The sequence below is a fragment of the Coturnix japonica genome, chromosome 20, assembly GCF_001577835.2.
Source record: "Coturnix japonica isolate 7356 chromosome 20, Coturnix japonica 2.1, whole genome shotgun sequence".
In the NCBI taxonomy this organism is placed as follows: domain Eukaryota; kingdom Metazoa; phylum Chordata; class Aves; order Galliformes; family Phasianidae; genus Coturnix; species Coturnix japonica.
In genome coordinates this window covers 8,119,072-8,144,722 of record NC_029535.1, presented here as the reverse complement: position 1 = coordinate 8,144,722, position 25,651 = coordinate 8,119,072, and the positions used below count along the sequence as shown (strand labels likewise).

The window sequence follows — 25,651 nt, the reverse complement described above, 5'->3', positions numbered from 1 at the left end:
TGGCATGAGGACTTTGGGGAGATGTTCTGTAGAGCCAGTCCGAATTGATCAGCACTGAGCCCAGGCTATGGATGCTTGAAGGATGTGGGGTCCTTGAGCAGCAGATCCAGACCCCTAGTCTTGAAAGTATGAAGGACTGTTAAATCAGAAGGGAATTCCACCTCCCCCCTTGGAGGTTTTGCACATTCCAAGGTGGAGGGATGCAAGTGGGAGTGAAGGAGCCCAGCTGCCCACGTACCCAGCAGCTGGGACGGGCTGGCACGGAACAGCTGTGCGGTGGGTCCCTGTGAAAAGCACACTTGTTTGTTAAAAGAAATGTGAAGCTCTCAAAGGGAGCACCCTGGGAATAGGGAGAAACAAGGGTTTCTGTGTACGAAGGGCTGAACTCTGCAGGGAGTGCTCTCAATCACTGTGCAAGCCAGGAATGTCCTGGTGCAGCCCTACATGGTGTTCTTTCACCAGCTGAGCTTCAGGCAAAGGCAGTGGCTGGAGGAAAACGCTGCAGATGAGCCAAGGTTAATGTTTGGAAAAGGGCAGGACTTTCACTAAAGCAGTTCCTCATTGCTTTGTTCAGAGCTGGAGAGTTACAGAAAGGGGAAAAGGCAACAGAAGAGATGCCTTCCAATGTTATGTATTCTATCCCATTCAGTGACAAAAGGGGGGGAACAAGGCATCTTCCTCTTGAATACTTTGGCTGCTCACTCAGTTGGTTTCCAGCTACCTGTAGTGCAAGTGTCCCTTTCTAATCTGAATTTTATAGTGGCTCCAATTCTGGTTGAAGCCCATTGTAAAAATAATTGTTGAGCTTTTAGAAACGCGTGGAATTCTTGCTTTTAAATGTGACTTCAGGCGCTCTGTAGTTCACCAACAGCATGATGGCGTTTCAGAGCATTCGTTCACTTAACGTAAGTGCCCTTAAAAGGCTGTCTTAAGCAGAGAAATAGCTGTGTGTTCTCTAAGTGTGATCGTCCAGGCAGAAAAATAACACACAAAATTGCTGTGCTTTGGGTGGAAACTAACAGTGAAAAGTATTTGTCAGTCTTTTGCAATTTGTTATAATGTGCTGGACCGTGCAAAGTGTCCAATCAATGCATGTTCCCTATAGAAGCATTTCTACTTGCTTAACTGGGTTAGCCCACTTAGATCTTATTTTATTATCTCATTAGCAATCAAAAAAAAAACACCCCATGTTTTAGGGTTCCAAATCAATGCAGTTACATAGACAGCCCTTGAAATTTGCCAGAATCCCCTGGACTCCACTAATTCTAATTGAAGTTGGCACAGATTTGAAATGCAGGCAGCAATAAGCTGTTTGGAGTCTTGGAGCACTGTGAAGTAAAGTGGGAAATGCTTATTATATGAGGTTATTTGATCACATTTAACCATTTTAGGACAAAGATGATTTTGTTGGGGATCTAAAAAGTGGCTCCACGATCACTGCAGTCTTTAGTTTTCAATGGTATGAAAATAAATGTTGGAGGTATAGGGCTGTGCAGGCTGACTTTACAGGTCATGGTAGCCCTCAGCCATCATCCACGTTCCTGTTCTGCCTCCCTGATGTCATCTCCATTGCTCCTATTGCTGTGATCATGGTGCAGGCTCTCCCAGGGAACCTTCTGCCCTTTGATGTTGATTTCTGCTGGCTCATCTGTGTTATTAATGCATTGATTGTGTTTTCTGCTTTCAGAGATTTACGCTTCAACCACATCAGGGAGATACAACCTGGGGCCTTCAGGAGGCTGAAGAACCTCAGCACGCTGTAAGTCCCACTCAGTGATCCTACCATGAGGTTTTATCTTTATGACTTATGTTAGCTTTAACTGCCATAGTGGCTTAAAGATGGCCTAGGTTTTACTTAGTTATTTCAGCTGAGTTGCATGTATCCAGCTAACGTGTTGTGGTTGTCTCTGTTCTACCCTGGACTGTGTGCTTTGCACTCTTGAATCAAGTGTGTGATTTAATAACTTACACTGGGGCAATTAACCTGTCTTGGTTAACCTGACTCTTACTGCTTGAGGATGTACAGCTTTAGAGTAGCCCGTAAAAAGAGTTATGGCCTGGGGTCAAGGTGATGGAGGGATGTATTAAGAGCTTCTTCATTTTCACAGTGCTTCAAATGCATAAACCACATCAGTAGCTCTGCATGATGGTTACTGAAGTGACACTGCATCCTTCCAAATGCCAGACTGTCACTTTGCTTTGCCTTAAAATAAACACTAGCACCTTCCTTATTGCAGATAGGGATGAGAGCGTAAGGCAGTTCCTTTGGTTCTGCATCCCAGCCAGAGCAGGCATGTACACACCACTGTGATGTACTTACTACTTTACTAACAAATTTCTCACTCTGATCAGAGGAAGCAACAGGAGCTTTTGCTGCTTCTTGCTGCCATAAGGCTGAGGGTTTGAAGATAGATATGAGTATATCTGCTTTGTGTAGCCAAGGAGCTGAATCCAAACCAGCTCCCAAATCAGAAACAGAACTGTGCTGGATGTAATTGGCCTGTCAAAGCTCAGATCTGATTATTCGAGCTGTAGCATGGTGCTAACAGCTATGAGATTTCCAGGTTACAGCTCAAGCCTCTATATGAGGCCACCAGCTAGTTTGGGAATCTGCACTGCATGGCAGACACGTTCGTATTTCTTGGGTTCAAATGTCTGTGGTTGTGAACAGCAAGAAAAAGTCTGTATGTGTTTTTTTTCTGTCTGACTTTGTGAGATCTGAAGTCTCTGTTCCAGTAGAGATGGCAGTGCTCTACTTGTAGACTGGTAGAAAATGTTATTTCCCAAGACTCTGCTTGGCCAGTGTATGCGAACAGAACCCTCATTAGTATCTCAGACTGCACCATGTGATACTTAATGACCAAAAATAGTAGGAAAGATCCAGAAAATTAATATTGATGTATTTCTGTAATTGAAGTTGACCATATTTCTGACTGCATCTGAGCCCAAAATATCAAGTGAAAAAAACAGAGCCAGAGTCTGGAAGGCTTGACCTTATCACAATGTTCTTCTGAGGAATGGTGAGTTCCCATCCTGCTCTTCCACCACTGAAGCTCTCCCACGTCAAGGAAACCAGCTCTTCCAAGTGGTGTCTTTTTCCTTTCTGCCTCCACTTGCTTTTGGATAGGGATCTCAAGGACAAGACTTCCATGAACATGCTAAAGGAAATAGGCTTGAATGTACCCTCCCTTCAACCCCCCATGACCCTAATCTCATAATGATGGATGCCTGGGCAATAGGAGGGATGTGTTTTGTGTAGGTGGTGGATAGACTCTCGTGCTTCCTCTTGAGTAGTGTCTTACAGCTGTTACCAGAGCTGGAATACTGGGCTAGCTGAAAAACACTGCCCTAACAAAGTATGGCATGCTAACATTTCAATTCTGAGTATCATCTGTTTTCATAAATGAAGCCTTATCAGTTAGATGGTAGTTCCTGTGCTCCATTTTGTTTCCTGCTTTGGTCAGCAAATTGGGAAAATCAGTTATTCACACAGTCAGAAGTGATTGAGTTCCCCATTCGTGAGTGAACAGAAAGGGGCGGTCAGACCCTGTGCTCTTAATGCAAGGTTCTCTTGAGGAACTGTGGTTTGTCTAATTCCCACATCAAAACTGGCAAGAGCTGAAGGATTTGCTGATGTTTCCTAGATGGTAACCTTTCGCCACAGGATTTATATAGGTTTTCAAGTGATGAAGAGAATAAGTCCTTAAAGGGTCCCTGAGAGATGTGCTGGGTGAGTTTGGCCAGAGGACAGGGTAGCTCAGGTTCCATCTGTGGGAACTCTCAGATCACAGCTATCTGCCATGGGATTTTCAGAACTAAATGTTCCTTAACTGAAAATAAGCATTTAAAAATGCCTTTTTCTGAAGCACTTTGTCCTGGCAGAGGAAGGGCAGTACAGTTGGGTGCATTTTCTGTTTTGTGTCTCCTTCCGGGCAGGATGGCTGTGGAATATTCAAGTTTGACAGTTTGTAAACCACCCTGATTAGGAAACCTTTGTGCCCTGCATTGTAGCGATACAAGGAATTGAACTGAGAGCAGAGGAGCCTGACCTGAATGCTCACGGGGCTTTTTAAACATCCTGGGTAAAGTTCAGACCTTCCCCTGGCTCTCTTCCTTCACCTCCCTGATGCAGGAGGTTTGATAAATTACAGAACATGGCTTTAAAATTAAAAGCAGGAGCCCTGTTTGTATGCAGAGGAACTGCAGTCATTATATGTTTCTGGAGGGGGCCTCATGATGCAGCAGCACAGGTAACAAGCAGTTATCTGAAATCCTGTCCTGCTGAGAGCTCACTTGTCAGCTGCCTGCAGCCTTGTGTGCACCGGGGGAATTATTTGGGGCCCAGATTCTTGGAGATGTAAGGTTTCCTCATCCCTTCCTTCTGCTTCTTAGAATCACAGAATGGTTTGAGTTGGAAGGAACCTTTAAAGGCCATCAGGTCCAACCCCCCTGCAGAGAACATGGACACCCACATCTCCACCAGTGCTCAGACTATTTAGGAAGCATCATGTGAGAGCAAAAGGTGCTTTGGTGAGCTCTGCAACTCCCCTCCAGATCCTGCTTGTGAAGCGCGTTGGGGTGAGTGAGGGAGTAACTGATGGTGCTATCTGGGATCCTCTAGTGCCTCATAGAGCTGTTAAGGTTAGAAAAGACCTCCAAGATCCCCAAGTCCAACCTCAGCTCACCCAACTGTGCCCACTGCCCACATCCCTCAGTGCCCCGTCTCCATGTTCCAGAACACCTCCAGGGATGGTGACCCCACCACTCCTTGGGCAGCTGTGCCACTGCACCGCCACTCTTTCAATGCAATCGTTCCTAATATCCAACCTGAGCCTCCCCTGAGAACACAAGTCCCTGTGTGCTGCCAGGACATCAGAGCTGCTGAATCTTGGAATGAAAGTTTCATTCTCAAAGATGGGAAATGGCTATTCCAGATCATTCCGTCAACAAGGGAGAATGTATGGCTCAGTGTTAAGCTAACTTTTTCTCCCCCTTTAAAAATACAGTACGTGATGATTTCTATTAATGGTGGGAGGAAAAAAGTAGCTGCTGTGACACAATGACTGCAGCATGTGGTTTGTCAAATGAAAAGAGGAAAGAGTAGATGTTCCGAGCCCGAATTCTGTACTGTCACATCATTTAATACATGCTTCGAAATAGAAAAATGACTCATTGAATGCAACTTAAGCCTGTGCTTGGCAACCTGGAGACAGGGTGGGGAAGGGAGAGGGAGGGGCAGACAGAACATAGAACCTAAAGGAAACTCAATGTGAAACGTTCCCATAGTGAATACAGGCCAGATCGTGTGGTGCTTGTGTATCTCAAGCCTCCCTGAAGATTTTTCAGGAATAAAACCTGCATGACTTGAGTACATCTATTCATACTGAGCCAAATTCACCAGCTGTCATGGAGGGGAGTGCCACATCATTTTGCTGTCTTGGTAAGCTCCAGGAAATGTACTTCTGATACCTTTAATTTAGCTTATTTTGCTGCAGGGTATGCTCGAGACATGCATCAATAATGATCTTTCCAGCTTCTGTCTGCCAGAGCATTTATTCCCAGTTGATCTGGTTAGTAGCAGGACTTTGCTTTTAATTCTCTGCAACGTTACCAGGAATTTGGGCGTTTTGCTATGATTGCAGCTGGGATCAGTATCCAGGTCATGCAGATCATTGCCAGGATTTTGCACGCTTCTTTGCCTGGGTGAAGTGCACAGGAGTCCAGGAACAGACAGCTGTCTACAAGCCATCTGAAATGTTCCTAGGTTCCAGATGTGCTGTCTTGTCCATGGATTTCCCTGGAAGTAGCTCTCTGGAATATGAGCAGTATGATAGACTTCATAAATTATCTCGGTTTTGAGCGTATTCCAGGACATATCCTTCTATTACAATAGGGAGCCCTGAGACAGGAAGCAGAGATTGCTTCTTCCATACACTCGTTAACCTTTAATCAGGCAATGAATAATTCTTTTAAGTATCAGACGATGAGATAAGAGGTCGGCATAGTGTGTGCCATTTGAACATCCAGAGTTGCTCTCGTTTGGCTCCGACCACCGTCCTGTTGCCGAGACAACAAAATGCATTTGATCCATGATTTTCAACAGTACCAGAATTCAATCAGCCAATATATTACAACTTGTCATCTCCATAGATTTCAGTCCAGGTCTAAGTTCTCTGTGTTAAAAGGTCGGCCAAGGAGCTCAGGCCATGGTGGAGCATGGGATAACTGAGGCCGTCAGTGTGTCTGTCCCCAGGGTCTGGTGCTGGCAGTCCCTCCTGTTCCCTGTGAAATGAGTGTTGGATGCATGGCAAGGGACAGGTGCTCTGTGGGGATGACGTTGGAGCTGGCACCTGCTTATCAGCCCATCCAGCATCCTTAGAAGCGTGGCCAAGGATCAGATAGCAGAGAACAAGCTGCCTGCTTTCTTGTCTGGCTGCAGATGAAAGCATGCTGAGAGGGCAGGGAAAGGAGTGTGCACAATTGGAGCCTGTGTTGTCTTTGTCCTGTGGGTAAATAGACAAAAGCCCTCTCCTGTGCTGCTCTCGAGCAGTTATTTCCAGTCCTTGGGTGTTCAATTAACAAATAAACCTTTGGGTTGGTTTTCGGGGGCTGTATTTCCACGCAGCATATTTGGCTGTCAAAGCACGATAGCGTGTTCCAAGAACTTGACATCATTTTTGCATCCTTATGAGCAAAATCGGGTTATGTAGCCTCAACCATGTGTATGGAGCCATTGCTTCCAGCTGTGCAGAAACTTTCCAGCATGTCTCTGCCTTAACCTCTTCGGGTTGCATATCCACAGCGCTATGTGCAATGGCACCCAAGTAGCTGAATTAAGAGACCAACTGTGAGGTTTGTTTTTGTGAAGCTGCTGTAACGTATCAGTGCTTCTAAGATCACTGAGCATGTGATTGTATCTTCATCTTCTTTTCCAAAAGGCTTTTATCAATTTCTCCTCACTCCTTTGTCTCTTCTCTCCTTCCTTTACCTGTACAAATCCTTCCTCCCAGGAAGGAACCTTTGCTTGTAGTACCAGAGGCTGTTCTCCAGTTAGGAACTGTGCTAAGGTGAAGTCCTTACTCTGGGCCATCAGGTTATGACACCCACTGATGGCCACAGTAAGCTTTGCTGGATCTGATACTACAGGGAGAGGCCCAAAGGAGTGGTGCAGTTAGGCAGCCACGATGTATAGTTAAATCCTGTCCATTAAAGAGCTATTTTTAAGTGATTTATTGAGTTTTCATGGTGTTTGGCTTGGCAGCGGTTGCAGAGTTTCTGTAGCATTCAGCTGTGTGGTCACCACCGTTGTGGCGGTTATAAGGGTGAATTGCCTTTCTGGTCACTGGCACAGGCATTCATTTGCATCCACAGTCATGGCAACTGCACATAAAAGCCAGAGATGGCTGCCAGCACGATGCAGTCCGTAGATTTTGTATTAAAATCTGGCACAAGTCTCTCTAGAATTAAAGTGGCTGTTTCTGCATAGCAGCAGATACAGGGTCTGTAATATTATTTTTCATACATACCAATTTGTATACAAAGGGATTAAATATATGCCTTTCCATTTAACATCCTCTATAACCTGTGCAGTGGCGTTTTGAACTGCTTTCATACAGTTAAAACTGGGCTTTGCTCACACAACCGTGCACTCCAAAGACCTGTGCAGTTGTACAGGACTGGCAGCAGTGATTGAATTTTGACCTCCCCGCTGCTTCCAGCTCTTTGTCTCCCTCCCCCTCATCCTTTTCCTAGCCAAAATTGGAGCTTTTGGGTGAAGACTGTGGCAAAATGTAGGGAAGCATCTTTGAGTGTGGTACGTATTAGAAGCACATGGCAACTCGGGGCAGGAGATGTTCTTGAGTTACCTGCTGTGAGCATCCCAGCTTTGGCTTAATAACCCCTTTAAATCTTAAATTCTATGCATTAAGGGTTTTTCCATGGCCACCCACCAATACAAATGCCCAGAGTTTCTCACGCTGTGATTTCACCGGCTCTGTTTTTGTTTCTTGATCTGAACAGGCTGCTGAACAATAATCAGATAAAGCATATCGTGAGAAGATCCTTTGAAGATCTGGAGAACCTGAAGTACCTGTGAGTTGATAACTCAGTTATCTCTTCACCTCTTTGAAATTTAACAGCTCACTGCTAAAGTTTTCCAGTGACGGGTGTGCGTTGTGTGCTTAGTATTTCTGGGTGTTAATGTTGCAGCTGTAAAGCATTGCCCTTGAATCCAATCAGAAAGTTCTGCTTTGGATTGAGGTTTGTAGCTGTTTCCTGTGTCTTTTCAAATACGGCTGCTGAGTGGTTATTCTGATGCATTTTTTTCTCTCTCCTTTTGAAAGCTACCTTTATAAAAACGAAATTCAGAGCATCCAGCAACATGCCTTCCATGGGCTGCACTCCCTGGAGCAGCTGTAAGTATACACAGTGTGTGTCAGAGCTGAGCTGCTGGGTCATCTAACTCTAATTCTGCACTTCTATTTGTACTTAGCAAGGAGTGTGATGTCCAGCTTTGCAGCATTGCACTGGCTTCATCTGCATACAGCTGGTCCCAGTATTGATCTGGGTCAGGCAATATGCGGACTGTTCCTATGACATGCTATATGCTCTCTTCCAGCCCCAAACTGCTTACAAGGCATGTTGTAATCATGGGTGTTTAAAGTACAGGCATTATTTGCATCATTGGAGAAGAGGCAGCAAAGGTGAAACCAGTAATTCATGGATTGTCCCAGCAGATGGTTTGTAGGGCTCAAATGTGACTAGCAGTTTTCTTGCAATAGGAGTAGAATTCAGCTTGTTCTCCAGGCTGTCAGCAAAAGTGGAGGGAGCATAGTGGGATGTTCCTGCAAGCTTAGCACTAGCTGTGCTCCCATCCTGGTGTATGGGATGGGTTTCCTTCATCCAGCTCTGCAGCGATGCCTGGGAGAAAACATAGGAAGCAGATTCTGGCTGTGCTGTGCTTGCGGAGATGGTGCTGGCCACAGTGATACTTTAACAACCAGCGTTCCAGACTTGATGTCATGAATAAAAGAAAAGAAACAACAAAACCACAAAACCAACAAACAACCCTCTGAAAGGCCCATCTGTTTTTAATCTCTCAGGCAGGAATGGTTCCAGAAGAATTAGCTTTGCTCGTATCCTTCTCCATTTTCCTGTACCCCACAGGCCAGCTTTTCCAGGAGAAGTATAATCCAGTTGATGGACAGTGTCAGGTGTTTTCCTCAAGGTCCAAAGCAATGACAGCAGATATCTTAAACTTACTATAACACGTGCATTTCCTTCTCTTCACACTTGCTCTCCACCACAGGATCTGAGTCAGTTCATGCTCTGGTAGCAAACCATGCACTGTGATTCCTTCCATTACAGATCAAGGAGGCTTAGGCAATTATTTCTTAATGCGGTCAGCTACAATAGCAGAACAAGTATTTGTAGATCCATGATTAATCAGTTTCCACTGTGAAATGTATGCATGTGTAAAATCAGGGGGAAGAGTTTCAGTTTTATCAGGTTGTTCAGGGCCTTTCTACTACAGATGAATTCTTAGCAAACTCATGACCCCTCTTAGAAGGGCTGATGTGTTTATAGCACGGCAATGTATTCCACCCATTGAGATATTGGTACAGTGATTTGGAAAGATCTTCTGTCTTTTAAATTGAGATCTGTAACCTTGTCCTTTGTGGTTTTCCCTGCCAGCTACCTGCACTTCAACAACCTGGAAACGCTGGAGCCAGAGACGTTCAGTGACCTACCCAAACTTGAAAGGCTGTAAGTATAGATGGGACCTTTCATTGAGCAAGGGGAGAGAAGGGGAAATAAACCTTTATTTTCTGTAATGTGAAGCAAAGTGTGGTGACCTGCAAAATGGAAAGAAATGGAAAAAGCGTCTTCAAAGATGCAGATTGTATGCACTTGCGAGGTAGAAGTGTTAATGAGACTGTGAAGGGTTTTCTCATCTCGTGTTATGTTTTCATCTGAGTAGGGGTAAATCTGTAGAAAGTCAATTTTATTCCAGCTGTAAGGTCAGCATTAGTCACTGCTGGGCAGCGCGGTCAAAGTCCCAAGGGAGTCTAACAAGAAAAACATGCTTGAAAGCAGTGAGGAATCAAAGTCCTGTGTCTCCTGCTCCCTAGCGCTGCTTGTAATGGTGGTATAGGCACCAGGAAAAGGGCATACACAGCGATTCCAGCTCCATAACGAAATCAACAAACACATATTTACTGCATGCAAACATGCTTTAAATCCCTGCGTGATGGGGAAACAAAGCTGGGGGATCCAAACACCCTCAGGAGAAGTCAGACCTGGATCAGTCTGTCATGGCTGATCTCAGCCTCTGTGTTTGATCCAACAGGAATTCTGGATTTAAATTTCAGAGCAAGGTTTGTCAGCATCCAAGTCGGGCAACTAGGCTGAATGTGCTTGTAAATGTGCACACAGTTATGTGCAAGCACACTGCTTTCCTGTTCTTCTGTTCCACCATCTACTCCAATGAATTCTTACCTTTCATAGATGGTCTTTTGTGTATATTAGACGTAAATGAATGACTAAATTTTCTCCTTTAAGGAGGCCTAATTGTTCCTTCTTGGTTGTCTCTGCTGTGTTTCAGTGCAGTCTGTGGGGTTTCTTTTCTAACTGGAAAGCTTGAATTGGATCTGCTCATGGAGTTGGCTTAGTAACACTGAGTTTGGGGGTTGTCTGATGCTGCTTGAGCCTAACTCCAGTGGCTGCCCCATACAGTTTTCATGTCTTGCACAGGGGGAGAAGAAGGTCTCTTTTAAACCAAAGCTGACCCAGCTGCAGAAATCACTGAGCGGGTCCGATCCACAGGGATTTTGTGCCCTTTCTCCTCCCTTTGCAGAGCACGAAGCAGATTCACTTGAAGATTCCAGTTTCAATCCATTACATCGTGCCTTGAGTCACCATTTCCAGTACACACCCGCTCTCTGCTTTGGAGTGCTGCATTGCACCCACAAACAAACCAAATCTGTGTAGCTCATGGAAGCAAACACAGTACATGTAAAAAAGCGAGCTCCATCTTGGTGAGCAGCCTTTGTACTTAAGCTGAGTTTTGACCCGGGATGTTACCATCTGCAGTGCAAATACTGAATAATGTTTTGGCATGGGTTCTTCTATTGCAGATTCTTGCACAACAACAAAATTTCCAGGATTCATCCAGGGACATTCTCTCAACTGGAATCCCTCAAACGACTGTAAGTGAAAAACATTGCCTGCAAAGAGCATTTGTTTATCTTTGATCAGATGGCCAGGACCTGAGCAAAAATGTGCCTGGTTGGCAAAGCTCTCAGTTGTTGCACTTCTAAGGCCACTGTTAAGTTTATAAAACAGTTTTGGTTGGACGCAAGAGCTGATTTAACCAGTTAATAGTTACTTCACACTGGTGTCTAATTAAAGTCTAGCACTAATCTTCTTACAGTTCACTAATGCCCCAGGAATGAGCATTCCTGGAAAGTCATCTCAAACCGTTGCTACCCTACGTGCTCTGATCCCATAAAACACCCTGCAGAGACGTGGGATGTCCAGGCCACATGTGGGATCTCAGTCATGTCTTCAGATCAGTGTCCTAACATGGAAGGGAAAAAAAAAATGTGCTCAGAGGGGTGCTGCAGTGCTTGGTTCCCATCCCATGAAGAAAAGCCCTGCTGTGTTATTTCCATGTAACCTGACAGTCTCTTAATCTTGCATTTTGATTGCTTATAACCCTTAGTACTTAGATTTGTTTGCCTTTCGTGATCTGTGGAAATAAGTTCTGAGATGCTTTGCTTTGGGAGGGGGAATGAAGCAACAAGGAACACAAAGGGTTTTGGTGTTTTACCATGATTTTAAACTGCAAGATAATAATGTGCTTCCCACTATCTCATCACAGCCCTCTGTGAGTTCTGCAAGCAGGTAAAATGCTTCATGGTTTTTGAACAGAGAAACAGCTCATGAAATGTTGTCTGCGTGTGTCAGAGGAAAAAGATGTAGTGTCTATAAAAAGCCCTTTTGTGGCCTTGTGTGAAATCTCACTTAATCAGATGTTTGTCCATTAAAACATTAGGCCTTTCCCCCACGTATTTATATGGCTAAGACCCATCTACTATAAAACTGTCTGTGGGGAAGGAGACACAAGCTAATCCCCCAGCAGTCTCCCTATCCTCGCACGTAGCCCTGCACGTCGTAATGAGGTCAGTGGGAGGAAAGGCATGGGTGCAGCTGGAGGTCACCAGTGCTCCTATTTGACATGTGCTGCAGCAATAAAAGTTCTTATTGTGGTGCAGAAATGCTGCAACCTCTAGGATAAGATTGATCCCGTGCACTCTGAATTCATCGAGGTGTTTTTGCTGATTAACTATCTCATATTCTCTTCTGGGATGTGATCAAATGCCAGGCAGAGTGGGCAACTGGGAGGCTGGGGGCTGATGTGCCTTCCCCTGCTCTTGCAGGAGGCTGGATTCCAATGCACTGCTCTGCGACTGCGACCTGCTGTGGCTGGCTGAGCTGCTACAGAAATACGCTGAGCTGGGCAGCATCCAAACTGCAGCCACCTGCGAGGCCCCACGGGAGCTGCACGGCCGCTCCATCGTCACCCTGACTGCCCAGGAGTTCAACTGTGGTGAGTGGGATATAAAAACCCCATGGCCCCAGGGATGGGCTCTGGGATTGGAACTGCTTTGTCCATCTGGATCTGATGCTGGGTAGCAAGTTGTCAGTGAGCCAGCAATGTGCCCAGGTGGCCAAGAAGGCCAACAACATCCTTGTATCAGAAACAAGCACAGCCCTGCACTGAGTTGAATTGACACAAATGGGCCTGCGACCTCATGGAAGGAACAGAAAGGGATTGGAGACCGCAGCTGGCACAGAACTGCTGCCATGAGCTGTGCTGCACCATGAGCCATTCCTGCCACTATTGGAAATTAGTCCTGCTCTAGGCATGGGCTCACAGTGGAATGTCTGTCAAATTAGCCAGAGCACCTGTGGTGGGAACATTTTGCTGGCATTACGCTGTTACCCTGGTGTTGCGCCAGCTGGGGAAGACAAATGATGCATAATGCAGCATAAAGCCCTAACGATGCAGAGAGCTGATTTCTGAGTCAGGATGGAGCCTGCTGGCATGAAGCTGACCCATCACTTCTTAGCAGATGTCAGCTGGCTGTGCAGATTTGCACTGGGTCAGCATTTTGTGTCATGGCGCTTCAACGGCATCCTGGAGGTTGGGCACCAACTTGTAGGCTGAGGAATAAAGGCACAGTCCTTTCACTGAGCATGGTGGCAGGTTCTCTCTTAATCTTACAAGTAATCCAGCTGTTTTCACTGGATTACTGGTCAGCATAGAGATTAGTAAGTATTCTGTTGAAACAAGATCAAGTGCTTTAGACGGTGTGCCTATTTGTTCTATTATAGCACACCCCTCCAATGTGTTTGGCTTTCTCAATGCGTGAGTACATCTTAAAATGAAGCATGTAGTGAAAACCTCAGCTGAATAGGGTTGGCCCTATTCAAGGACATAATGAATGAAATTCTATTAAAAGGGAAGTGGTGTGGTTTGCAGAGAGCTGGCACTGTTCAGATGGAGCCAGCGGTCGCTGAGAGCAGTGGGCTGCCAAGGGCATGAAAACAACCCATGTGAGGGTGCCACCAACTCTTTGTTTGGGGGAGCCGGGGGCCAGCACTTGATAAGCAGCGTACAGGGAGTTTTTGTGCCCTGTGTGCCTGGGCTGAGCAGGAGGCAGCCACTGGCAATCAGAATGGCCACACCAATCCTTGAGGGCACTTGGGTTTGAGGTGTTGTTTGTTGTGCTGGTGCTGTAAGGGGTGTTGGGTTCACTGCTGGTGTGCTCTGCTGGGGTTGAACTGGAGGTGGTTTTGTGCTCCAGGGTTGTGTTAAAATGGTCTTTTTGTGTTAAAATGCAGAGAGGCCTCGCATCACCTCGGAGCCCCATGACGTCGATGTCCTCTTGGGAAACACGGTTTATTTCACGTGCAGGGCAGAAGGCAACCCAAAGCCTGCCATTATTTGGCTCCACAACAAGTAAGTGCCATACAAAGAGCCCTGGGGTAGCAAAGGTTCGTACCAAGCACTGAACTGTCCAGTGACTGCTGTGATTACAAAGGCTGTTTCACACAAAGTTAAAGATACAGAAATGGATACTCCATGGATTGCATTTACCTCCTTTTAATGGTATTCTCTGATGACCATGTAATCCAAGTTATCTGTATTTAAAATGTTTCATGTGTGCTGAAGTGGATTCCAAGAGTAAACATGCTCTGCAGGCTGAAAGCAATTGTCTTCTGATCAGAAAAAACAGTATTTCCTGTTGCTCTCAGCCACCGTATTTGCCATTTATTAACTGCTAAAATGCTTCTTGTATCTGGGGTTTTTTCTCACTGAAGGCCCAGTGTGCTGGGATTGGGCTTTTCAATCAAGGGGAAAATCACTGTGCTCCACTGAGAGACAGACCTTGCAGAGCAGTGTATAGATGAGTGTTCAATACATAAACGTTGAAAAGCTTTGTGGCTATGCTAGATGCCACAGCAGTGCTGCACAATAGAATATTCTGTGCTCAAGCAGTTACCCACTGAGGAAGTAAAGTTCCTGAGCTGCTTTACGAGCTCCTTGTCTGGGGGAGTCTGAATAGAGGCTGGATATTAATAACAATGATCAATGTGAGCTCCTTCAGTTAACTCCCTTCTAGGCGAAGTTTCAGCACAGAGCAAAAGTTTACGTCTGAGTTAAGTCCCCCTGAAAGGAAGATTTTGTTGGGGAAATGCTGGCAGGATCCCAAAGATAGCAATGTAAGAGGGGTAATGATAATAAATGTTCAACAAATGAGGTATGACTACAGTGAGGAGATATCAGGGGGATTAAATAAATGCCTGACAAGCATGTTAGTTTGCATAGTGGATTTGGCCTTTGTCCTGGTGGGAGTTAGGGTCCTCTCTCCCTTCTCAATCATTCACAGCCATCCAGGATTCCTTCATGCTGGGACAAATGGGGTGTTGCAGTGGGACCTGCTGCTGTAGGCTGGGCTCTGGGGACTGGAGCCATTGCAGAAAGAGGGAAGATGCTTCACAGCTCTTACATCCCAGGCTGGAATCCAGGCTATGGTGGGGTCCCAGTCCCATGGTGTCTTTCTCAGAGGTTTTTGTCTCTTCTAAGACTTTTGGGCCCATTCAAATAGAAATGGCTGCACACAATAACAATAAGCATTTGTTTTTGTATTTACATTTAGTAAATAATAGGAGCAAGCTTTCTGTACTCAGATGCATGGCAATAGCAATGATGCTATTGCATAGGAACAGTATGCTCTCCTGATGGGCTCTAAATGTCGCATGTAGTCAGCAGTGAGAGAGGAAATAGCTCATCCCATCCTGGGAGTAAATCAGAGCTGGAGTTTAGCGCTCTAAATCATAACCCTTGCTATAAATGTCATGAAGTCTCAAAGCACTGTCAAGGAATGGCAATTTAATCTAATGCATGCAAAGCCCCCCAGCAGCTTGTGGGAAGAACACTTCGGCTTTCCCTCTTCCAACTTTGCCTGTTTCTGGCTGTTTTTCAGTAATAAGATTGACATGAAAGATGACAACCGCTTGAATCTGCTGCAAGATGGCACCCTGATGATCCAGAATACCAAGGAGTCAGACAAAGGCGTCTACCAGTGCATGGCCAAGAACATCGCTGGGGAGGTCAAGACCCAAGAAGTTGTTCTGCGCTATTTTGGCACCCCATGTAATTGAGCCTTGAGTACTCCTTGATGACTTGGGAGCGTGGTTGGGGCTGGAAGCGGAGCTGATCATTAAATCCTTACTTAATATGTACCAAGTGGTTCTTGGTGTGCTGGGGAATTGAGTGGCTAATAGTTAGTGCCATCAATGGGGTGGTTCGTTCGTGGCAGTTGGAAATTGGGAGGTTGGAGGTGATTTGGGGTTAGGGAGGGAATTTAATGGCTGTGAAGAATTCTAAAGGGTGGTAGGGACACAGGGCTGGGGATATATCAGCATCAGGGCACAGGGAGATTGTGTAAAGGAGGAGGGGCTGGGGGCATTGCTGAGGGTTTGGAGGTCATGGGAAGAGCTAGATGGACACTAGCTGGGCTGCATGAAGAGTCTGAGCAATTTCTGTCCATAAGCAAGCAGGCAGCAGGGCTCCTGGTTTCTGAAGCACTCGTTTCCTTCCAGCCAAGCCCACTTTTGTGATCCAGCCGCAAAACACTGAAGTGCTGGTTGGGGAAAGCGTCACCTTGGAGTGCGGGGTCTCTGGGCACCCCCACCCTCGCATCAGCTGGACACTTGGCACAGGCTCTCCTTTACCGCAGGATCCCCGCTTCGCTATCACCAGCTCTGGAGGACTCTTCATCCAGAATGTCACCTTCTCAGACCAAGGGCAGTACAACTGTAATGCCAGCAACACTGAGGGATCCATCCAGGCAACAGCGAGGATCATAGTGCAAGGTGGGGAGCCCCAGGCTGGTGCCATTTCTGGGGTGATGTGTTCAGTGTGTGTTTAATCCCTGTGCATCAAGAGTAGTTAATTTTCATGCACCCGTGATCCGAGAATTAATCTGAACTTGTGCTGTGATGTTTTTTTTGCCTGCTGATCAGTTGCTGCTTTCCCTTCCAGATTCTCCCAGGTTTCTTGTCATCCCCACTGATCAGACAGTAACTGAGGGACAAAGTGTGGATTTCCCATGCTCTGCTGAGGGTCACCCCCCACCTGTGATTGCCTGGACGAGAGCAGGTACGGCCTCACTTGACTTGGGTTTTCTCTCTTTGCCACCATCCACAGGGTACAGGTGAGAAAAGCTGTGTTGTAGATCACCAAAGATAATGTGAAGCACTGAGGAAGGCTGCCCAGAAAAGCCATGGATGCCCCATACCTGGAGATGTTCAAGACCAGGATGGATAGGGCCCTGGGCAGCCTGACCTGATGGGAAGTAACCTGCCCACAGCAGGGGGATTGGAACTAGATGATCTTTAAGGTCCTTTCCAACTGAAGCCATTCTGTGAGAGCATATTCTCTTAAGTTCTCATGGTGAAAGGAAGGAGTGTGCTATTTTTCATCAGCACGAAACCGACAGAAAGCCTTGAACATCCCCCTGCCGAGGCTTCTGCCTCCTTTGGAAGGGCAGAGTTTCTGTCATTGCCATTGTCATTGCTTCTCTTGACAAGCACATAGCAGGAGAATGCTGGTCACTGCTGACACAGCTCTGAGGTTTCTTTTAGCTTAGGAAAAAGCACTTTGGGCCAACAGGTGGTGGTGAGCTTTTAAAGTCTCGGATGATTGTTAGCGCTGGCTCCACCAGACTGATCCCATCTAACACTTTCTGGGACAGAAGCCAATAATGCTTGGCCCAGAGGCCCTCCAACTTTTCCTTATGCTTCACAAGCCATAATTAATGGTTTAGTGCTGTGGAGGATTCATGGCTATTGTATTCCAGCTTCCACAGCAATAGCACTGACACGGGGTTAAGAAGGACCAGCTGAAATTCTCTACCACGTGCTCGAACTCCTTTAACTCAGATCTCTGGTAGAGATGTGGAAAGGCCTCAGTGGCAAGAAGTAAGATTAAGAAGGCAGTTTTGTAACCAGATTTGCAAGGTCATTTGGCAATGCAGCAATTAACCAAGCTTTGTAGAGCTTTCATGTGTTATAGCCAGGACAAGAGGACAAGATGGGGTGGAGCACAACTCATCCTCGGATTCACTTCTGACAGTGTAGGGAGGGTTCACATTCCTCGTGGTCTTTGATATAAATAAAGCCCTTATCTGGAAGAAGGCGAATATTGACCACAGAGTTGCTATCCATCAGGTACCAGCGAGCCTGCAGTTTTCACTAAGTAAAGGCTTATAAGGGAACTAAAAACATGCCATCTTCCCACTGTTTAGACAAGACAACTCCGTCATCTTCCTGGGCATGGGAAGAGCAGCATCTGTCCTATATTTCAGGGTGGCTGATGGTATGCTAGGGACAAAGAGAAGTGTTGAACTTGTAGAAACACCAGTGATGGGTGGAGAAACCTGAGAGTTGATTAACAAATTGAGCTGTTTGTTGGAGCAGGGGGACCGCTGCCAAGCGACCGGAGGCACAGCATCCTCTCCACAGGGACCCTGCGAGTGATGAGGGTGGCCCTGCACGACCAAGGGCAGTATGAGTGCCACGCCATCAGTGCCATTGGTGTGAGGACCCTGCCTGTGCAGCTGGCCGTGACCCCACGGGGTAAGCTGGGGTGGTGGGAAACTCAGGCTGACAAATGGCTCTCATTACATTGATGTCATGGTGAATAAGGCAATCGGGGAACTGTGGGATGGGATTTTGCTTTTGCCAGGGTGCAGAAGTCTGGTCACCAGAGCTCTATCGGTTGGTGGGAAACTTGAAGTTTGCAGAATGCCAAGATTTGTGAGTTGGAAGGAGCTGCTTTGATTTTCCTTCCTTGGAAATTTATTGAGCTGTCAAGAAAGAGTATAACCGTGGGAATGAAATCATCTGGGGTGGGCAGTGATTGGGGGAAGGGCTTGTATGCACCCCACAGACACCAGGCAGGGCTCTGTGACCAAGGGGTGGTCTTGTACTCTTAATGCCCATCAGATGAGCTCTGATATCCAACAAGTTTGGGTGAGACATGAGGCCATTCAGTGTGTTCGAAGCTGTTACTAAGAAAGTGATTTTGGTAAAGGAAAGGAAACGGAAGGCTTTTGTTGGGAGATTTACAAGTTGTATTAATTAAATCCCTCGTCATATTTATTTGTTTATTGAATTTGGGCCTTCCTATAGAACAAATTGTGAGATTCATTTTTTACTTTGTTTTTTTTTTCATATTTAAAAGTTCTCAAGAAAAACACCCGATTTCCCCTCACCAAAGCATAACTCTGGCTCCGGGGGCACTTATCTTGAAGCATTAGCTTACAAGGTCATAGGTTCAACCTAAATTTAGGTGTTCTTGAATATCAAGCCTTTGTAAAAACACAAGCCTCACAGGAATGTGTTTTGATTTTCATTCCCATATAAATAATCTTCCTGCATGAGCAAACGTTCCTGCTCTTTCACAGACTTGACAGAGTTTTACTAATGGTAGGCTGGGTGGAAGGGAAGTGGAAGCATGAAATTAGTAGTGCTTGAAGAAAAGAGCTCACAGAATATTGTAAAAGCAGAAAGATCAATAGAATGACTTGATGTGACCCAGTACTTCCCAGACAGCTTCATCTGGTAACTCCTGAATCAATTCATAATTATCACTTCAGCTACTGCATCTCTCCTATGCAGAAAAGTTGAGGGAACTGGGCTTGTTTAGCTCATATTTCCAAATATTAGTTCCAATACTTGAAGGGAGTGTATAAACAGGAGGGGGAATGGCTGTTTACGAGGGTGGACAGTGATAAGACGAGGGGGAATGGCTTTAAACTGAGACAGGGGAGGTTTAGGTTGGATATTAGGAGGAATTTTTTTCACACAGAGGGTGGTGATGCACTGGAACAGGTTGCCCAAGGAGGCTGTGGATGCCCCATCCCTGCAGGCATTCAAGGCCAGGCTGGATGTGGCTCTGGGCAGCCTGGGCTGGTGGTTGGCAACCCTGTACATAGCAGGGGGTTGGAACTGGATGATCTTCCATTCTATGATCTTTCCTGGAAAGTCATTTAATGGAAGATTTTATATGACAGAGAAGCCAGCACGTTCCCTTATAATTGCCTCAGCTAGAGATGCACAAGAGTAGAAAGTAATGAATGTAAATTACGGAGGATGTGGTGGGGAGACAGAGAACGCATTCGGTTGGGGGAGCTCTTGCAACAGCACAAAGAGCCATTTTCCCAGTGGGGAGATGCTTTGCACATGGATTTGTTTTCCTTCATGCATTTACTGTGACTCTCTCCCCTGTGCTGCACAGTGATTCCTGTGTTCCTTCACCCCCCACAAGATGTGGTGGCAGAGACAGGCCAGGACGTGGCAATCACCTGCGCTGCCCAGGGGGACCCACGACCCACCATCACCTGGGTGAAGGTGAGCAGCACTGCGCTGCCAGACCAACATTTCAACTCGTTTGTGTTCTTTAAGAGTTTAAAAGAACATTGCTCTTTCTCAAGCTCAAAGCTTTGCAACACACCTTCCTGTTTTCTCATGCTCTTCTTTCCAAAGGAGTAACATTGTGCCAGTGACCTTTCAGGATGTTAGGGATGCTTGACTGACTATTCCTGGAGAAAACTGCAAACTGATTATTCTTTTCCTAAGTAGTTTTGCTTCTTTCCAGGGTTCCCACTGCTGGAACTGGATGGTGCTGGTTGGCTATAGTTTAGATGGGACAAAGCCATGGTCCTTTACAGTCACTCTGCAGCCTGGCTGCTCTTTTGAAGAACTTATTAGATGGGTCTCTTCAGGATTTTTCCTGCTGTGCCGTAGCACTACACCTAGGACTGTCCCTGGCTACGAGCACAGTCAAGCATGCAACAGATTATAGGGGAAATAGCTCGAGACTCATTGCTCCTATGGAGATCTGCTGGCAGGTGACGTGCAGCTTTCCAGCAGTGGAGCAGAAGGAGAGAGGAAAGCATTAGAGCTCAGAGCCAGCAAAAACTGCAGCCGAAAGGGAGAGCAGGGTCAGGAGCTGAGCACGATGTCCTCGCAGTGGCTCCAGGCAGCAGCAGCAGCTGTCCTCGGATGGCTTTGTGCTTTCTCTCGAAGAGCAGTGCTAACATCTGGTGGCCACATTGGCTCATCGCATGCAGTTTGCCGAAGGCTGGGATGCAGGGGAGCTTTCCCCACTCTTACACAGTTTCTGTCTTTTTAAGCAGGAGGGGATTCAGATCACAGAGAGCGGCAAGTTCCACGTGAGCCAGGACGGGACCCTCTCCATCCAGGATCTTGGTGTGGCTGACCAAGGCAGATATGAGTGTATAGCACGGAACCCCTTTGGCTTCACCTCCAGCGCCATGCAGCTCACCATCACCGGTACTGTACCTCCTCCTACTTCTTCTTTTTGCCTTCATGCCAGCGAGGATTATGTAGTGTTGGTGGCTGCACTTTGAATAAGAGTTTTATTTCTTATTTCTTTAGCTGTGCAGACAGGTTTCTTACAAGCATGAGGGGGAGAACCTTCTTAGCATGCGCCAGCACGCTCCCACATCTGACCCCAATCTCACACACCGGGGAGGGAGAGGGAGAGCAGCACTGTTACTGCAAATCTGGGGTTTAAACATTCCCTCTGTCCCCAGGGGCTGCGCAATAAGCCTCTGCTTTTCAAGCAACTGCTCTGTGCATTAGATAAAGTGGGATGAATAAAGAAGAGCAGCACTCCTCCGCTGGTCAAAGCAGAGGTCAAGTGTGGCATTGTGTTTCATAGAGGGGATGGAAGAACTGATCAGGGGCAAAAATTCAAAGGTGAACAATGAGGTTAACGATTTGAGTAGAGACCTTTACTGGAGCATGTAGGAATTACCAGCAGGAATATCGAGCAGCTTATTAGGTGAAATTAATATCACTTTCAGGGACTGTATGCAAAGAACTGAAAATAATCTGAAATCTCTTTGTTACTTGAAATTAGCCTTTTTGTTTTACAATGGTGGTGCTGATGTGCTGATGCTAAATTAGAGTTGAATTGCAAGTGTCCCACAAATGCAAAAGGAACGTATAAGTGATGCCTTCAGGTGAACGTCGTGAATTTTAGAGATGTCCTTTGTGGGAAATAAAAGCATTATTTTCAGTTCACATTTTTTTTTCAGTTTAACCACCAGCCAAAGCTGGTATTTATTTTCTCTTTCTGCTTTGGAAAGCCACGGATGTCGGTCGGAGTGGTGACACATTCGTAGCCACATCCCTGCGGGAAGCCATCAGCAGTGTGGACCATGCCATCAATTCAACACGCACTGAGCTATTCAGCAGGTAAATGCTCCAAGGGCCAGGATCTCACATCTCAGTGTGAGAGATGCAGACAAGAGGCATTGAATGAAGCCTTATGAAATCCCCTTTTATCGTTGACAGTCTGCAAATGAAAGCTACTGTATTGCCCAAGGTATTGAAGGTTGAAGCTGTACCATGTAGGTGTAAGGATGTGTTAGAATTTCGTAACAGAAAGGTGTTGGGATCCTGGAAAAAACTGGTGTATTAGTAGCACTTCTTATGTTACATCCATCTACTGCGTGCGTTTTGTTAACTGGACTTGGCTCCAGAGACAGTACACAGTAAAAAATAGATCAGCATAGTTGTTTTGTGAGTGCAGGGGAAGAGAAATGCTGATACAATTCTTAGAGTTTCCTCAATGAAAAATGACATCTAAGAGAGTGAAAATCCCTTCCACTTCCATTCCAGAATGTGGTTTTCATTGAAACAATAAGCAGTTCGTACAAAGCCCCAAACCTCTGGGTTTTGGTGGCTGAAAAATAAATAGCTACAGAAAACGAAACAAAACAAAACCAACACACAGATACCAAGAAAATTAAATATGTTTACTTTCCTGGGGGGAAAATATCCTGTCTTTAATCATCCGTAATATGTGGGCAAGCCACATTTTTGTGCTCTGGTTTTGGGGTCAAGCACCAAGGCAGGCTGAGAACCTGATTTCTGCAGGGTCCCATTGCTCTGAGCGCTGTGTGTTTATTTTAATATCCTTCTATCTCTCCTGATTCCTTGGGACAGACGCCCCAAGACACCCAACGACCTGCTGGCCCTCTTCCGCTACCCACGGGATCCTTACACCATTGAAACAGCCAGGGCGGGTGAGATCTTTGAAAGGACTTTGCAGCTGATTCAGGAGCACGTGCAGCAAGGTTTGATTGTGGATATGAATGTCACAGGTAAGGGAGATTTTCTTTCCCTTCTTAACCATGTGGGTAGAATTCAATTAAAATAACAGCGTGTAGGCATGCAGAACATTTAAAGAGTCTTGTGTAACATTGTGCCAAAATGTCTCCATCGATTATAGGTATGGTAAGAAACGTGTTGTCTGGGTTGCAGTTCTATCTAAGACTATCTCATGGGTGCCACAACAGCCAGAGGGTTGTGTGGCTGCTGAACCAGCTCAGTGCTCAGGAGAGTGGTTCAGTTCTGATAAACATTTCCTGATTGTCTACAAAGACTCTAACCCTAATAAACATTCACCCATTTAACTCCCACAGCTCCAGAGAGGGGCTGATTTTTGCCATGTGTGGTCTCTTAGCATTTTGACCTTTTAGCTACAAACTCCCACGTGTCCTGGCCGCTCAGATTCCTCTTCTTAGGACAAGATATCAAACACCACAGCAGTGGAACACCACCATGCTGCTGGCCAGAGATCATAGGATTGTAGAACACCCTGAGAAGGCACCCTAAGGATCATTGAGTCCAACCCCTGGCTCTGCACAAGGCCACACAAATGCTCATTGAACTCAGGCAGCTCAGGACTGTGACTACTGCCCTGGAGGACCTTTCATACCCACCACTCTCTGGTGCAGAACCATTTCCTGATATCCAGCCCAAACCTCCCTGCAGAGATCCAAGTGCCCTGCAGTAGCCACCTTGTGTTTGGACATTCCCATTCGCTGCACGTTGCCAGCTATATGTGTTAGTCATCATGTAGCAGACATATATGTTTGGGCCTATAAATACTTTATGCCTGGCTGGATCCACTCCAGACTGCAGGAAATCTTCCTGCAAGCTGCAGGTCAGGTCTGGGCTCGTTGCCCTTCCAGCCTCTCCCTGTTCCTGCATACACCTCAGCATTATTCAGCACATCGCAAAGTCACCGACAGCTTCCCTGCTGCTCGTCACGTAGAGTTTGGGTGATCAGTGATGCTCAGGGTTGCAGCAGTAACACAGAGAGATGTGTAATAACCCCATTGCTGACTGCAGAATGGGAACCTTGCTGTTTGGTCTGCCAATCTCTGCAATTCTGATTTCCGTCTCTTTATGGTTCATGCTAAATGCTTTTCCTTTTCTTTTCAGAGGGTCTGATATTATCTTATGCTTTCATACATTCTGTAAATCACATATAGCTTGGAGATGTGGTCTTCCCATACCCATCCTGAGAATCCCATAAGCAGGCTTCCAGCAGCACCCTGACATTGGATCCAGATGGCACAGTGACTGGCTCTGACACTGCGCTGTTGGTTCCATTTGCAGGTTATCGTTACAACGATTTGGTGTCTCCTCACTACCTGAACATGATTGCCAACCTGTCTGGCTGTTCTGCTCACCGCCGCACACCCAACTGCTCTGATATCTGCTTCCACAAGAAATACAGGACCCACGATGGCTCCTGCAACAACCTGCAGCACCCGATGTGGGGAGCTTCTCTCACTGCCTTCCAGAGGCTCCTCAAACCTGCTTACCAGAATGGATTTAACCTCCCACGGGGGTTTTCCTTGGCAGAAGATGCCAGGGATCTGCCCCTTCCCTTACCCCGGCTTGTCTCCACCGCTATGGTCGGGACTGAGACCATCACCCCAGATGAGCAGTTCACACATATGCTCATGCAGTGGGGCCAGTTTCTGGACCATGACATGGACCAGACGGTGGCAGCCATCAGCATGTCCCGTTTCTCAGATGGAGCGCCCTGCAGCCAGGTATGCAGCAATGACCCACCCTGCTTCTCCGTCATGATCCCTGCCAACGACCCACGCGTCAGGAATGGACGCTGCATGTTCTTTGTGCGCTCCAGCCCCGTGTGTGGCAGCGGGATGACCTCCCTGCTGATGAACTCTGTCTATGCCAGAGAGCAGATCAATCACTTGACCTCTTACATTGATGCTTCCAATGTGTATGGCAGCACCGAGCAGGAATCACGTGAGCTGCGGGATTTGAGCAACCAGAATGGGTTGCTGAAGCGAGGGAGGATGGTGCCCAGCTCAGGGAAGCACCTCCTGCCCTTCGCTGTGGGGCCTCCCACTGAATGTATGAGGGACGAGAATGAGAGTCCTGTGCCATGCTTTCTGGCTGGAGATCACCGTGCCAATGAGCAGCTAGGGCTCACGGCCATGCACACACTGTGGTTCAGGGAGCACAACCGTGTTGCTGCTGAGCTGTCTGTCCTCAATCCCCATTGGGATGGGGACCTCCTGTACCACGAGGCGCGGAAGATCGTGGGTGCCCAGATGCAGCACATCACTTATGCCCACTGGCTCCCTAAGATCCTTGGGGAAGCAGGGATGAAGATGCTGGGTGAGTACAAAGGCTATGACCCCAACGTCAATGCGGGGATTCTCAACGCTTTCGCCACTGCTGCCTTCCGCTTTGGGCACACTTTGATCAACCCCATCCTGTACCGGCTGAACGAAACCTTCCAGCCCATCCGCCAGGGCCACGTCCCCCTGCACAAGGCCTTCTTCTCCCCTTTCAGGATCACGCAGGAGGGTGGGATTGATCCACTCCTCCGTGGGCTCTTTGGGGTTCCTGGGAAAATGCGGGTCCCCTCGGAACTCCTCAACATGGAGCTGACAGAGAAGCTCTTCTCCATGGCACACTCTGTATCCCTGGACTTGGCTGCTATCAATATCCAGAGAGGGCGAGACCATGGCATCCCACCTTACAATGACTTCAGGGTCTTCTGCAACCTCTCATCTGCACAAGAGTTTGAGGACCTCAGAAATGAGATAAAGAACTTGGAGATCAGGGAAAAGCTCAGGAGGTACTGTAGCCTGGAGTCAAAATCCTTGGAGATCAGCTAGTGAAAAGCTTTTGCTCCTCCTAGAGCATCAAT

At 46.7% G+C, this 25,651-nt stretch overlaps 1 protein-coding gene across 3 annotated transcripts in view; it reads left to right on the top strand.

The window, feature by feature from the left end:
* Nucleotides 1–25,651, top strand: part of LOC107323019 (peroxidasin homolog) — a 39,190-nt gene that overhangs the window by 7,793 nt on the left and 5,746 nt on the right. For all 3 annotated transcript variants that reach the window (XR_001559133.2, XR_001559131.2, XM_015881701.2), the window contains exons 2-17: nucleotides 1,688–1,759; nucleotides 8,020–8,091; nucleotides 8,343–8,414; nucleotides 9,694–9,765; nucleotides 11,136–11,207; nucleotides 12,441–12,610; nucleotides 13,909–14,026; nucleotides 15,555–15,724; nucleotides 16,174–16,446; nucleotides 16,616–16,732; nucleotides 18,052–18,210; nucleotides 19,874–19,986; nucleotides 20,775–20,931; nucleotides 21,753–21,861; nucleotides 22,615–22,772; nucleotides 24,076–25,579. Coding sequence is in view for 1 of the 3 variants with exons in the window: in XM_015881701.2 (XP_015737187.1) it covers nucleotides 1,688–1,759; nucleotides 8,020–8,091; nucleotides 8,343–8,414; nucleotides 9,694–9,765; nucleotides 11,136–11,207; nucleotides 12,441–12,610; nucleotides 13,909–14,026; nucleotides 15,555–15,724; nucleotides 16,174–16,446; nucleotides 16,616–16,732; nucleotides 18,052–18,210; nucleotides 19,874–19,986; nucleotides 20,775–20,931; nucleotides 21,753–21,861; nucleotides 22,615–22,772; nucleotides 24,076–25,579 (3,408 nt within the window). In the remaining 2 variants the exon portion in view is untranslated. The remainder of the gene's footprint in view (nucleotides 1–1,687; nucleotides 1,760–8,019; nucleotides 8,092–8,342; nucleotides 8,415–9,693; nucleotides 9,766–11,135; nucleotides 11,208–12,440; nucleotides 12,611–13,908; nucleotides 14,027–15,554; nucleotides 15,725–16,173; nucleotides 16,447–16,615; nucleotides 16,733–18,051; nucleotides 18,211–19,873; nucleotides 19,987–20,774; nucleotides 20,932–21,752; nucleotides 21,862–22,614; nucleotides 22,773–24,075; nucleotides 25,580–25,651) is intronic.